Below are 14,534 nucleotides of genomic sequence, written 5' to 3'. Positions count from 1 at the left end.
ATACAGTATACAGGATGTAGGATCAGGGCAGTCCTTGCTCTATTTATTCCTTTGTGGAGAATGACTGTGCAGAAATCAGAGCTCAGCCTATCCGCTGCCACATAATCTTATCAGGGAATTTGGCAAGGAAGAACCCTCAAGGCCAGACAGTGTTACATGAGGGTGGAGCACGGACTGAGTATATACAGCACATAACTCATGTAAACAGCTGCCAGACAGCACAGGACACTGGGACAAACATCACCATGGCACTGAAGCCGAACTCCTATGTCCTGCTGAATGATGGGAACAAAATGCCGGTGATTGGATTTGGCACCGCTGCCCTTGAAACGGTGAGTGAGTGTGAGGGTTGTCATGGAAAGGGTGGTCTGATCCTGAGAGAAAGTTGTAATAGGGGGCAGAAATGGAGTTCTAATCAGGTCCAAAACAGGCTTTATAGACTATATAAGTGATTACAGTGCAGTTTCATCCAATGACTATAGGGGGTGTCTCTGCAGAGTTTTCCTCCCAGAAATCTTTGGTTCTTCCTTTTTCTAGCACCTTCACTAGAACCCACTTTACAAAGCTCACATCCTGCTGCCCCTTTAGCAGTACCATTTGACTGTTTCTCCCCATGCCTGCTGCTATTCCTGGTGCACTCATAACTAAAGTTCCCCCCCCCCCCAAAAAAAAAAGCCCTATAAGGACAATAAGAATGCCTCCTTTGTGACCCACACAATAATAATGCTCTTCTTTGGGTCCACACACCATAAAAGTTCCCCTTAGTGCCCTCCTAACAGAGTGCCCTTTTACTCTCCTTACACAGTACGAGTGCTTCTTAGCGACTAATAGTAAAAGTGCCCACACAGTAATGGTGTCCTCCTCAAATTGTCCTCTCCTGAGGACACAAATAGAGTTATAAAGACCCCCCCTGCATTTGTGAGTTATTAGCCGCGTAGGTGAGCAGCAGCGCACTTGACTTTATGACTGACCTGTAGATCCGACCTTTTTCTTTGCATAGCTCTACATAGACTATGCAGAGAAAAAGGTCAGATTTGATTGACAGCTGGCTGATAGCTTTCATTGCTTTGTTGTTATCAAAATGTTTGATATGTCAGGGCAACATGCCAAAAGTTTTAACGACAGTAACCCTTTAATCCTATTTTTCCTCACAGTACACCAAAGAACAAACTGTGGAGAGCACCAAGTTGGCCATTGAGGTCGGGTATCGCCACATTGACAACGCATTTCTGTATGGTAATGAGGTCCAGATCGGCCAAGCCATCAGATCCAAGATTTCTGATGGGACAGTGAAGAGAGAAGACATTTTTTACACTGGGAAGGTAACTGACCCCGTTTTCCTTCAGGCTTTTAAATTCTTACCAATCAAACTTTTCTAGTTTTACCCCTTTTCCTATTACCTTGGCCACTAGGGGGCAATGTCCTGTTGCAGGCATGTTTATTTAAGACTTTTTTCTGCAGCTCTGGAATAATAGCCATGCTCCCGAGAGGGTCCGACCTGCCCTGGAACGATCCCTGAAGAACTTACAGCTGGATTACATGGATCTCTATCTTGTTCACACACCCGTGGCGCTTAAGGTTTGTCCGACTATGGATATTGTGATTTGTAATAGTTTTTTTTATTTTTACTTGTTGAGAAAGGCTTTGTGCACATTTGCAAATTCTGTGGTAAATTCCATCAGATTTGATGCAGCGCTATTCTTAAAGGGGTAGTCCGGTGGGAAACTTTATTTTTTATTTTTTATGAACTGGTGCCAGAAAGTTAAACAGATTTGTAAATTACTTCTATTAAAAAAAATCTTTACCCTTCCTGTACTTTTTTAGCAGCTGTATGCTACACAGGAAATTCTGTTCTTTTTGAATTTCTTTTTTGTCTTGTCCACAGTGCTCTCTGCTGACACCTGATGCCCGTATCAGGAACTGTCCAGAGCAGGAGAAAATCCCCATAGCAAACCTATGCTGCTCCGGGCAGTTCCTGACATGGACAGAGGTGTCAGCAGAGAGCACTGTGGGCAAGACAAAAAAGAAATTAAAAAAGAACAGAATTTCCTCGGTAGCACGCAGCTGCTAAAAAGTACTGGAAGGGTAAAGTTTTTTAATAGAAGTAATTTACAAATCTTTTTAACTTTCTGGCACCAGTTGACTTATAAAGACCTAAAAAAAAAAGTGTTTGCCACCAGAGTACCCCTTTAATAGATATCATAATGGAACCCTCATGGGCCCCATTACAAGTCATTGAAGATGGATGATTGGCAGTGGTGTACGGTGGATCCTGTGAGTGTAGGGACTGTTATAAATGGAAACCAATACATACTGCAGATGTGAACAATGCTCAGCTTGGCTGATGCTTTGCTCTTCTTGCCTTGTATTCAATAGTTATGTTATTTTATTTATGCTCAGTCACATTTAAAGCAGCACAGCATGCTTCACCATAGAAACTGAACCAGCAGGGGGAAGCTATATTATCCATTGATCAGTGAATATGCATGAACAAAAAGTATTTACAGTGATCCCTTAACTTACAATGGCCTCAACATACAATAGTTTCAACATACAATGGTCTTTTCTGGACCATTGTAACTTGAAACCAGACACCACATACACTACTACGGACAGAATCAGAATGGGCATTCACTGGTAAAACACCTGTATTACTGAAGTGTATGCACTGACTGGTGTCTGGTAGCGCCCCCTACAGTACAGGGAGGTATTACATGTTCTGTACTCTTTACCTGTATTACTGAAGTGCATGCACTGACTGGTGTCTGGTAGCGCCCCCTACAGTACAGGGAGGTATTACATGTTCTGTACTCTTTACCTGTATTACTGAAGTGCATGCACTGACTGGTGTCTGGTAGCGCCCCCTACAGTACAGGGAGGTATTACATGTTCTGTACTCTTTACCTGTATTACTGAAGTGTATGCACTGACTGGTGTCTGGTAGCGCCCCCTACAGTACAGGGAGGTATTACATGTCCTGTACTCTTTACCTGTATTACTGAAGTGTATGTACTGACTGGTGTCTGGTAGCGCCCCCTACAGTACAGGGAGGTATTACATGTTCTGTACTCTTTACCTGTATTACTGAAGTGCATGCACTGACTGGTGTCTGGTAGCGCCCCCTACAGTACAGGGAGGTATTACATGTTCTGTACTCTTTACCTGTATTACTGAAGTGCATGCACTGACTGGTGTCTGGTAGCGCCCCCTACAGTACAGGGAGGTATTACATGTTCTGTACTCTTTACCTGTATTACTGAAGTGTATGTACTGACTGGTGTCTGGTAGTGCCCCCTACAGTACAAGGAGGTATTACATGTCCTGTACTCTTTACCTGTATTACTGAAGTGTATGTACTGACTGGTGTCTGGTAGCGCCCCCTACAGTACAGGGAGGTATTACATGTTCTGTACTCTTTACCTGTATTACTGAAGTGCATGCACTGACTGGTGTCTGGTAGCGCCCCCTACAGTACAGGGAGGTATTACATGTTCTGTACTCTTTACCTGTATTACTGAAGTGCATGCACTGACTGGTGTCTGGTAGCGCCCCCTACAGTACAGGGAGGTATTACATGTTCTGTACTACTCTTTACCTATATTACTGAATTGTATGCACTGACTGGTGTGTGGTAGCGCCCTCTACAGTACATGGAGGTATTACATGTTCTGTACTCTTTACCTGTATTACTGAAGTGTATGCACTGACTGGTGTCTGGTAGCGCCCCCTACAGTACAGGGAGGTATTACATGTTCTGTACTACTCTTTACCTATATTACTGAATTGTATGCACTGACTGGTGTATGGTAGCGCCCCCTACAGTACAGGAAGGTATTACATGTCCTGTACTCTTTACCTGTATTACTGAAGTGTATGTACTGACTGGTGTCTGGTAGCGCCCCCTACAGTACAGGGAGGTATTACATGTTCTGTACTCTTTACCTGTATTACTGAAGTGCATGCACTGACTGGTGTCTGGTAGCGTCCCCTACAGTACAGGGAGGTATTACATGTTCTGTACTCTTTACCTGTATTACTGAAGTGTATGCACTGACTGGTGTCTGGTAGCGCCCCCTACAGTACAGGGAGGTATTACATGTTCTGTACTACTCTTTACCTATATTACTGAATTGTATGCACTGACTGGTGTCTGGTAGCGCCCCCTACAGTACAGGAAGGTATTACATGTTCTGTACTCTTTACCTGTATTACTGAAGTGTATGCACTGACTGGTGTCTGGTAGCGCCCCCTACAGTACAGGGAGGTATTACATGTTCTGTACTACTCTTTACCTATATTACTGAATTGTATGCACTGACTGGTGTCTGGTAGCGCCCCCTACAGTACAGGGAGGTATTACATGTTCTGTACTCTTTACCTGTATTACTGAAGTGCATGCACTGACTGGTGTCTGGTAGCGCCCCTTACAGTACAGGGAGGTATTACATGTTCTGTACTCTTTTCCTGACACCAGGTGAGGGCGGCTCCATTTTACTTTTTTAGGACACTGTGTGTACTGTACAGGACCCGAAAGAAACTTCGTTCCTCTACATATACCAGGGTTTCCCAACCAAGATTCCTCCAGCTGTTGCAAAACTACAACTCTCAGCATGCCCGGACAGCCTTTGGCTGTCCGGGCATGCTGAGAGTTGTAGTTTTGCAACAGCTGGAGGCACCCTGGTTGGCAAACACTGACATAGACAGTGATTTACAGCTCCCAGCAGATCTTTATTACTTTTTATATATAAGGATTTGCTTTATCTATATTAGTAATCTACTTATTTTTGTTCAATCCTCACTTTTTTCCTATTTTTGGATGACATTTTGGGGGTTTCAGAACCAATTACCAGGTTTCCATAGAGTTATGATCTCAACATACAATGGTTTCAACATACAATGGTCGTCCTGGAACCTATTAATATTGTAACTTGAGGGAGCGCTGTACAGTTCTGGTTGTGACTAAAGAAGACATGATGTAACATGGCTGATACATGACGTTTTTTCTCTCGCTCTCCTCCAGCCTGGAGAAGATCTTATGCCCAAGGATGAAAATGGGAAATTCCATTTTGATTACACAGATCTCCGGGATACCTGGAAGGTAAATTATGGAAACTGGTGGCTCCAGACAAATATACTCTTCACAGGGTTATCGGGGGTACGTAGAAGGCGGTCCATCGGCTGAGAGTTCCCGTGATCTCCAGAAGAGAGCCCGTCTTCTACCTCGGAGCTCTCCGTCCTTATCTGCCGTGACAAACTGGTTTCAGTTTCGAGTGACGGGCGCCCTGTCAATCACGGGGCGCAGATTTGTCCCACCGCAGCCGGTGATTGGCAGAGCCATCCGACACTCCTGAAACCAGTTTGTCTCAGATGGCTGGGGGCCGGAGGTAGAAGACGGGCCCCGTTGTTTAGATAGCAGTCCGACCCCCTCCCGTAGGCTTGCATTGAGGGGCGGAGGCGTGACGTCACACGGGGGGAGGAGGGGTGACATCACACGGGGCAGGAGGGGTGATGTCACACGGGGGCGGAGGGGTGACGTCACACGGGGAGGAGGGGTGACGTCACACGGGGGAGGAGGGGTGACGTCACACGGGGGGCGGAGGGGTGACGTCACACGGGGGGCGGAGGGGTGATGTCACACGGGGGGCGGAGGGGTGACGTCACACGGGGGAGGAGGGGTGACGTCACACGGGGGAGGAGGGGTGACGTCACACGGGGGAGGAGGGGTGACGTCACACGGGGGAGGAGGGGTGACGTCACACGGGGGGGCGGAGGGGTGACGTCACACGGGGGGCGGAGGGGTGATGTCACACGGGGGAGGAGGGGTGACGTCACACGGGGGGCGGAGGGGTGACGTCACACGGGGGGCGGAGGGGTGATGTCACACGGGGGGCGGAGGGGTGACGTCACACGGGGGAGGAGGGGTGACGTCACACGGGGGAGGAGGGGTGACGTCACACGGGGGGCGGAGGGGTGATGTCACACGGGGGAGGAGGGGTGACGTCACACGGGGGAGGAGGGGTGACGTCACACGGGGGGCAGAAGGGTGACGTCACACGGGGGGCGGAGGGGTGACATCACACGTCGCCGGCCCTGTGGTCGCCGGTAATCAGACCCGGAGCGAACACGCTCCGGGGACTGATTACAAACGGGGTGCCGCGTGCAAGATCCCGGGGGTCCCCAGCAGAGGGACTCCCGCGATCAGGCATCTTATCCCCTATCCTTTGGATAGGGGATAAGATGTCTAAGCACCGGAGAACCCCTTTAAAATTTTAGTTTAGGCCTTGGCTGTGCAACTGTGTAGATGAGGTTTACGCATTTTAGGAAACTACAAAAAAAAAAAAAAAAAAAAAATGCGTTTCTCCATATTTTTGGGAACAAATGCACAGTAAGCAAACGGGGTTCAGCCAGTAGCGCGGGGGTTTCTACTAGCGCTTCCAGATACACATATTGCTCTACAGAGACACTAAGAAAATGAGTGGTAACTTGGAAAATAGTATGAAAGTTTTATTGACTTTAAAAAGTTCTAAGTGAGCTCCAGCCAAAAATAAGAGAGAGCAAACAGACACGTCCTTAAAGTTGGCACATGTCATGGAGTATCACGGGTAAGAGTCCAGCAATCCCCATGGCACTTACTATACACTGCAGTTTCATAAGCAAAGTGAGGTTGGGTTCACACCACGTTTTGTGAATACGAGGACCGGATCCAGAGGGGGGGAGCGAAAACCGGGCGCTCCCGTACCCCAGCTGGTCCCGTTCTCATTCTGAGAATAAGGCTCCTATCTGACAATCATAGAAATATAGCCCAGATGGTTAAAGGGGTTAGAGATGAGTGAACTTACAGTAAATTCGATTCGTCACGAACTTCTCGGCTCGGCAGTTGATGACTTTTCCTGCATAAATTAGTTCAGCTTTCCGGTGCTCCGGTGGGCTGGAAAAGGTGGATACAGTCCAAGGAAAGAGTCTCCTAGGACTGTATCCACCTTTTCCAGCCCACGGGAGCACCTGAAAGCTGAACTAATTTATGCAGGAAAAGTCATCAACTGCCGAGCCGAGAAGTTCGTGACGAATCGAATTTACTGTAAGTTCGCTCATCTCTAAAAGGGTACTCCGGTGAAAAACTATTTTTTTTTTTTTTTTAAATCAACTGGTGCCAGAAAGTTAAACAGATTTGTAAATTACTTCTATTAAAAAATCTTAATCCTTCCTGTACTTATTAGCTGCTGAATACTACAGTGGAAATTCTTTTCCATTTGAAACAAAGAGCTCTCTGCTGACATCATGAGCACAGTGCTCTCTGCTGACATCTCTGTCCATTTTATGAACTGTCCAGGGTAAAAGGAAATCCCCATAGCAAACATATGCTGTTCTGGACAGTTCATAAAATGGACAGAGGTGTCAGCAGAGAGCACTGTGGTCATGATGTCAGCAGAGAGCACTGTGCTCGTGATGTTAGCAGACAGTTCTGTGTTTCAAAAAGAAAAGAATTTCCGCTGTAGTATTCAGCAGCTAATAAGTACAGGAAGGATTAAGATTTTTTAATAGAAGTAATTTACAAAAAGTTTTTCACCGGAGTACCCCTTAAAATCATAATTTACCATGATGGTACCAGAAGTTCATGAAAGTCTATTGGTTACTCTCAGGCTGCGGAGATTGTCCGGGAGTTTTAATCATCCTGCCACCCAACCAACTTCATGGTAAAGTATATTTTAACTGTCTGCCAGGCAGGTGCAGAGAATAATTAGTGCAGGAACAGTGGAGGGGATAGAGCGGGTGGCGTAGAGAACATTTATTGTGGGCTGAGAGAAGAGATGGGTAAGGGGGAAGACATTAGCACGGGGGGCAGGGAGAGGGCATGGCAGTTTTGCTTTGGTGAGGAATGCAGTGAGGACGAACAGCCTATCACTTCTGGGGCTTCAAGAGACTGGGAAAGCTGGGTGGCACGCAGTATGCATGCCACCCAGCTTTACCAGGCTTCTGAAGAGCTCAAATTTAACTTTTTTTTACTTGAGAGATATTCTATTCAGGAGACTGGCAAAGCTGAGCGGCAGGCAGTACACAGTACAAGACTTACAGTACACCCCCCCTCCCCCACCTCCTTTCTGTCGCAGTCTCTGGAAGAGATCATCTGTCTGGTGAAGGAGCCAAATTGGAGACATGAAGAGAAGTAGCAGATATCACTGCTACATTTTCTGAAGTGGCATTGATTTAATTATTGATAGTTAATAGAATTCATTATTCATTGACTAATTTAACGTGTGAAAAGGCCTTCGATAAAATGTAAAGCTATCGGCCAAATGCAATCAAAGGCGAAAAACAAATAAAATAAAAGGACTGATAGATGAATACCGGACAATAGGTCAGAGGGAAAAGATCAAAGTATAGCGATCCTGGACATGTGCGCCACCGCAATCCCACGCCTTCCATTGTTCTCTAACAACATCCAATGGGGTGTAAGTGATTTTATATACAGAAGTGACTGGTCTATAGTACAGAGAACAACTACAGGTGCGCATGCGCAGTATTTCTTATACAAAGATTAGTCAGTGCGCATGCACAAAGCATAGATCCAGCGTTCAAAGGGTTACTCCAGTGGAAATTTTTTTTAAATCAACTGGTGCCAGAAAGTTAAACAAATTTGTAAATTACTTCTATTAAAAATCTTAATCCTTCCAGTACTTATTAGCTGCTGAATACTACAGAGGAAATTATTTTCTTTTTGGAGCACAGAGCTCTCTGCTGACATCACGAGCACAGTGCTCTCTGCTGACATCTCTGTCCATTTTAAGAACTGTCCAGAGTAGGAGAAAATCCCCATAGAAAACGTATGCTGCTCTGGACAGTTCCTAAAGTGGACAGAGATGTCAGCAGAGAGCACTGTGCTCGTGATGTCAGCAGAGAGCTCTGTGTTCCATAAAGAAAAAAAATTCCTCTGTAGTATTCAGCAGCTAATAAGTACTGGAAGGATTACAATTTTTTTATAGAAGACATTTAAAAATCTGTTTAACTTTCTGGCACCAGGTGATTAAAAAAAAAAAGTTTTCCACCAGAGTACCCGTTTAAGAGTAGCTGCATGAAGGTATTGCGCCTGCGTGTATCACCAAGGCAATGCCCACGTGTGAACTAACATCCCCATAGCGTGTGCGCAAATTACTGTGCAGGCGCTAATTCTGTGACTACTAGGTCTCGTGCCTATACGAAAAACTCAGACCACATTGTACACGAAGGATATCTGTGTGTCCAAAGACGCATCAATGAAATTATAATTGTAAAGAAAAATACCAATAAAAGGAAAGAAATGATGGCAACATAACGAAATGAAAAGTAAAGGGTAGAGAATGATAATTGGGAAGGTAATAGATAAACAGGGGGAAAAAGTTCATGTGAATGAGAAAAATGTATTCCTAGGCTATGGAAGCGTGCATAGACGCCGGGCTGGTCCGATCCATTGGCGTCTCCAATTTTAACCGCCGACAACTGGAACTGATCCTCAATATGCCAGGACTGAAGTACAAACCAGTCTGCAACCAGGTGACTATTATATATTCTTACTCCCCCCCCCCCCCCCCATACGAGTTATAATGGTCGTTCTCTTCCATTCATACATCCATTTCTCAGGTCTATCATCTCCTAGGAAAGACAACCCTGGCAAGAGCTGCTATAGCGGCCATATTGCTTGTCATAAAATGTAAGACCTTATATCCCTATACAGGTAGAATGTCACATATTCCTCAATCAGAGCAAATTACTGAAGTTCTGCAAGTCTAATGATATTGTGCTGGTGGGATACAGTGTACTGGGGTCCAGCAGAGCAGAGGGCTGGTAAGTACAAATATACTGGTTTACTATAATACTGCTTTTTATGTACAAAAATAAAACTCCTATAACACTGCTCCTATGTACAAGAATATAACTACTATAATACTGCTCCTATATACAAGAATATAACTACTATAATACTGCCTCCTATATACAAGAATATAACTACTATAATACTGCTCCTATGTACAAGAATATAACTACTATAATACTGCCCCTATATACAAGAATATAACTACTATAATACTGCTCCTATATACAAGAATATAATTACTATAATACTGCTCCTATATACAAGAATATAACTACTATAATACTGCTCCTATATACAAGAATATAACTACTATAATACTGCTCCTATATACAAGAATATAATTACTATAATACTGCTCCTATATACAAGAATATAACTACTATAATACTGCTCCTATATACAAGAATATAACTACTATAATACTGCTCCTATGTACAAGAATATAACTACTATAATACTGCTCCTATATACAAGAATATAACTACTATAATACTGCTCCTATATACAAGAATATAACTACTATAATACTGCTCCTATATACAAGAATATAACTACTATAATACTGCTCCTATATACAACAATATAACTACTATAATACTGCTCATATATACAAGAATATAACTACTATAATACTGCTCCTATATACAACAATATAACTACTATAATACTGCTCCTATATACAAGAATATAACTACTATAATACTGCTCCTATATACAAGAATATAACTACTATAATACTGCTCCTATATACAAGAATATAACTACTATAATACTGCTCCTATATACAAGAATATAACTACTATAATACTGCTCCTATATACAAGAATATAACTACTATAATACTGCTCCTATATACAAGAATATAACTACTATAATACTGCTCCTATATACAAGAATATAACTACTATAATACTGTTCCTATATACAAAAATATAACTTACTACAATACTTCCACCTATATACAAGAATATAACTACTATAATACTGTCCCTATATACAAGAATATAACTACTATAATACTGCTCCTATATACAAGAATATGACTACTATTATGCTGTCTCCTATATACAAGAATATAACTACTATAATACTGCTCCTATATACAAGAATATAACTACCATAATACTGCTCCTATATACAAGAATATAACTACTATAATACTGCTCCTATGTACAAGAATATAACTACTATAATACTGCTCCTATATACAAGAATTTAACTACCATAATACTGACTCCTATATACAAGAATAAAACTACTATAATACTGTTCCTATATACAAAAATATAACTTACTACAATACTTCCACCTATATACAAGAATATAACTACTATAATACTGTCCCTATATACAAGAATATAACTACTATAATACTGCTCCTATATACAAGAATATGACTACTATTATGCTGTCTCCTATATACAAGAATATAACTACTATAATACTGCTCCTATATACAAGAATATAACTACTATAATACTGCTCCTATATACAAGAATATAACTACTATAATACTGCCTCCTATATAAAAGAATATAACTACTATAATACTGCTCCTATATACAAGAATATAACTACTATAATACTGCTCCTATATACAAGAATATAACTACTATAATACTGCTCATATGTACAAGAGTATAACTACTATAATACTGCTCCTATATACAAGAATATAACTGCTATAATACTGCTCCTATATACAAGAATATAACTACTATAATACTGCTCCTATATACAAGAATAGAACTACTATAATACTGCTCCTATATACAAGAATAGAACTACTATAATACTGCTCCTATATACAAGAATAGAACTACTATAATACTGCTCCTATATACAAGAATAGAACTACTATAATACTGCTCCTATATACAAGAATAGAACTACTATAATACTGCTCCTATATACAAGAATAGAACTACTATAATACTGCTCCTATATACAAGAATATAACTACTATAATACTGCTCCTATATACAAGAATATAACTACTATAATACTGCTCCTATATACAAGAATATAACCACTATAATACTGCTCCTACATACAAGAATATAACTACTATAATACTCCTCCCATATACAAGAATATAACTACTATAATACTGCCTCCTATATACAAGAATATAACTACTATAATACTGCCTCCTATATACAAGAATATAACTACTATAATACTGCTCCTATATACAAGAATATAACTACTATAATACTGCTCCTATATACAAGAATATAACTACTATAATACTGCTCCTATATACAAGAATATAACTACTATAATACTGCTCCTATATACAAGAATATAACTACTATAATACTGTTCCTATATACAAGAATATAACTACTATAATACTGTTCCTATATACAAGAATAACTACTATAATACTGCCTCCTATATACAAGAATATAACTACTATAATACTGCCTCCTATATACAAGAATATAACTACTATAATACTGTTCCTATATACAAGAATATAACTACTATAATACTGCTCCTATATACAAGAATATAACTACTATAATACTGCCTCCTATATACAAGAATATAACTACTATAATACTGCTCCTATATACAAGAATATAACTACTATAATACTGCCTCCTAGCTGAGAGGTTGTGTCTGTGTAGCTCTCCTGATGTCTGGAGAAAGCCCAGGGAGGGGCCACCCTGGGTGGGGAAGCTCCCCAAGCAAGGCCCAGGCTTCTCGGCCTATTCTGGGAATTAATCCCCAGACACCACAAACCATGGATGAAAATCCTAAAGTTTCTCTGGATGTGAGAAATGTTCAGAATGTTGTCAGTTCTGGTGCAGTAAGAAGCACAGATGAGAAGAAAGCTGTGGAAGTGAGGAAAGAAACTTCATCAAGTAAGGTAATGGCTGCAGGTACAATCCACCCCTCCTGCAGTCAGACAGAGGAGAACATCCCTGGAGAAGCAGACCATGCAGGAGAATCTGCAGCAGCCTGTACTGATACCTTCTGACCGCACACGATACGGGAGCAGCGCAAAAGTGACAAGCACGCCAGAGGGGACCAGAGGGAGTACACCAGGAAGGCTTCAGGGGGCCACAAGTGCGGTCACTGAGAAGAACCAGGGGCCCAGTCCCCAGTCTGGAGATTGTGACCCTGCAGCAGTGACCACAGCAACACCGAGACAGATCCCACCTCAGAAGCAGAGTCCTGTGAGTACCCCACTAGCGCGGCCCCCCAATACTCAGCGGGCGCCTGAACTATGTCTGGCCGAGCAGATCCCAGCTCTGGTAAAGAGACTTGAGACTTTAAAAAAGACTAAGTTACAGCTGCAGAAACAGATAGACTGTATATACAAGCTAAAGGCAGCAAACCCCAATAACCAGGCTGTACATGACAAGAAGCTGAGCTCCCTCGCTGTGCAGCTCGCTGACACTGTGCAGGACATGGAGGACGTATTGGACCAGATGGGACCAGTCGCTGAGACCTTCAGAAATCAGCAGCGATTTGAGGGATATAAGGAAAGACCAGCGCCAAAGTCATCTACTGCTGCACCTAAGTCTTCAGCCTCACCAGGGGACACCCAGCAGTCCTGTACAAGACAAGAGGACATCCAGCAGTCCTGTGCAAGACCACTCCTCAGACCAGCCAGCTTCCCTTTTGAGAAAGGAAATTTGTACAGACAAGCAGAAGCAAGCGTCCAGCAACATCAGAGACCTGCAGAGACTCCTCCAGAGGTACCACAAGTCCCAGCAGTCAGCACGGTGAAGCAGGACTATGGACTTCTACCAGAAGGTAACTCTGTAACCGTTGTGCAGTCACCACAAGCCCCTGGGGGCAGTAGAGAGCAGCAGGACTGTGGACTCTTACCTGAAGGCAGCAGTGCAGCAGAGAGTTCACAGGACATGGCTCTGCAGGGCTTGCTGGGCTCTGTAGTGCAGGATCATACTGCCAGTGACTTCACTGATATGACTGTATGTGATTTATCTGATAATGTGTCTGCAGAGGGGGGCGCTTCACAGTCTGTGTGGGATCTGGGGTCATCTCTGGGGTCAGGTCCACCATTAGTTCAGCCTTCAGAGGCTTGTGACCCCCAGAGTATAGAGGTTGATGGTGGGGAGGGGGCTGTACAGTCTGATGCACAACACTTCCCCCCTTTAGTCACACAAGTATCAGACCCCCCTAGTACGGCTGGTCAGCAGCCACCACAGCGCCCCCAAGTACAGCAGGAGGGTAGAAGTAGTGGCGCCTCCTCTGGTAATGCCTGGAGTCGTGGGTCACCATTCATGTCTAATGTAAACTACACGGGTCAGGCTTTCAAGAGGAGGAACGTGGTCAGGTTCAGACATAGAGGGGCCAAGGAGGAGCTGCCTGACAGGAGGTTTGTGGTCCGTGAACTTCTGTGCCACCAAATGGGCTTCCTGCCATCTAACATCCTGGCAGTGATAAACCTTCCTGACAGGCAGGGCTATGACGTCAGCTTCAAACTCATGTCTGACCTGGACCGCTTCTGGGCCCATGTCACCCGGGTGAGAGATGCTGATGGCTGGAATAAGTTCAGCTTTGTCCCCATCTCCAGACCGGACACAGCGAATGTCACCATTATATTCTGGAACGAGTCTGTCCCCCCCCAGGATATTGTTGTATGGTTAAAGAGACACTGTGACCTAATGTCAGACCTGACTAAGACCAGGGATGAGGACGGCAT

At 43.3% G+C, this 14,534-nt stretch overlaps 1 protein-coding gene across 2 annotated transcripts in view; it reads left to right on the top strand.

The window, feature by feature from the left end:
• LOC130267638 (aldo-keto reductase family 1 member C1-like) overlaps positions 1-14,534 on the top strand; it is a 73,686-nt gene that overhangs the window by 43,241 nt on the left and 15,911 nt on the right. The window contains exons 1-6 of one of the 2 annotated variants that reach the window (XM_056517690.1): positions 94-332; positions 1,155-1,322; positions 1,462-1,578; positions 5,021-5,098; positions 9,406-9,528; positions 9,710-9,819. In XM_056517690.1, coding sequence (XP_056373665.1) covers positions 246-332; positions 1,155-1,322; positions 1,462-1,578; positions 5,021-5,098; positions 9,406-9,528; positions 9,710-9,819 — 683 coding nt within the window. In that variant the 5' untranslated portion in view covers positions 94-245. Of the gene's footprint in view, positions 1-93; positions 333-1,154; positions 1,323-1,461; positions 1,579-5,020; positions 5,099-9,405; positions 9,529-9,709; positions 9,820-14,534 lie in introns of those variants that run through there. The other variant, XM_056517689.1, reaches the window with a different exon arrangement.

Source organism: Hyla sarda, chromosome 4 (assembly GCF_029499605.1).
Source record: "Hyla sarda isolate aHylSar1 chromosome 4, aHylSar1.hap1, whole genome shotgun sequence".
Lineage (NCBI taxonomy): Eukaryota > Metazoa > Chordata > Amphibia > Anura > Hylidae > Hyla > Hyla sarda.
This window is presented reverse-complemented; position numbering and strand designations above follow the sequence as displayed.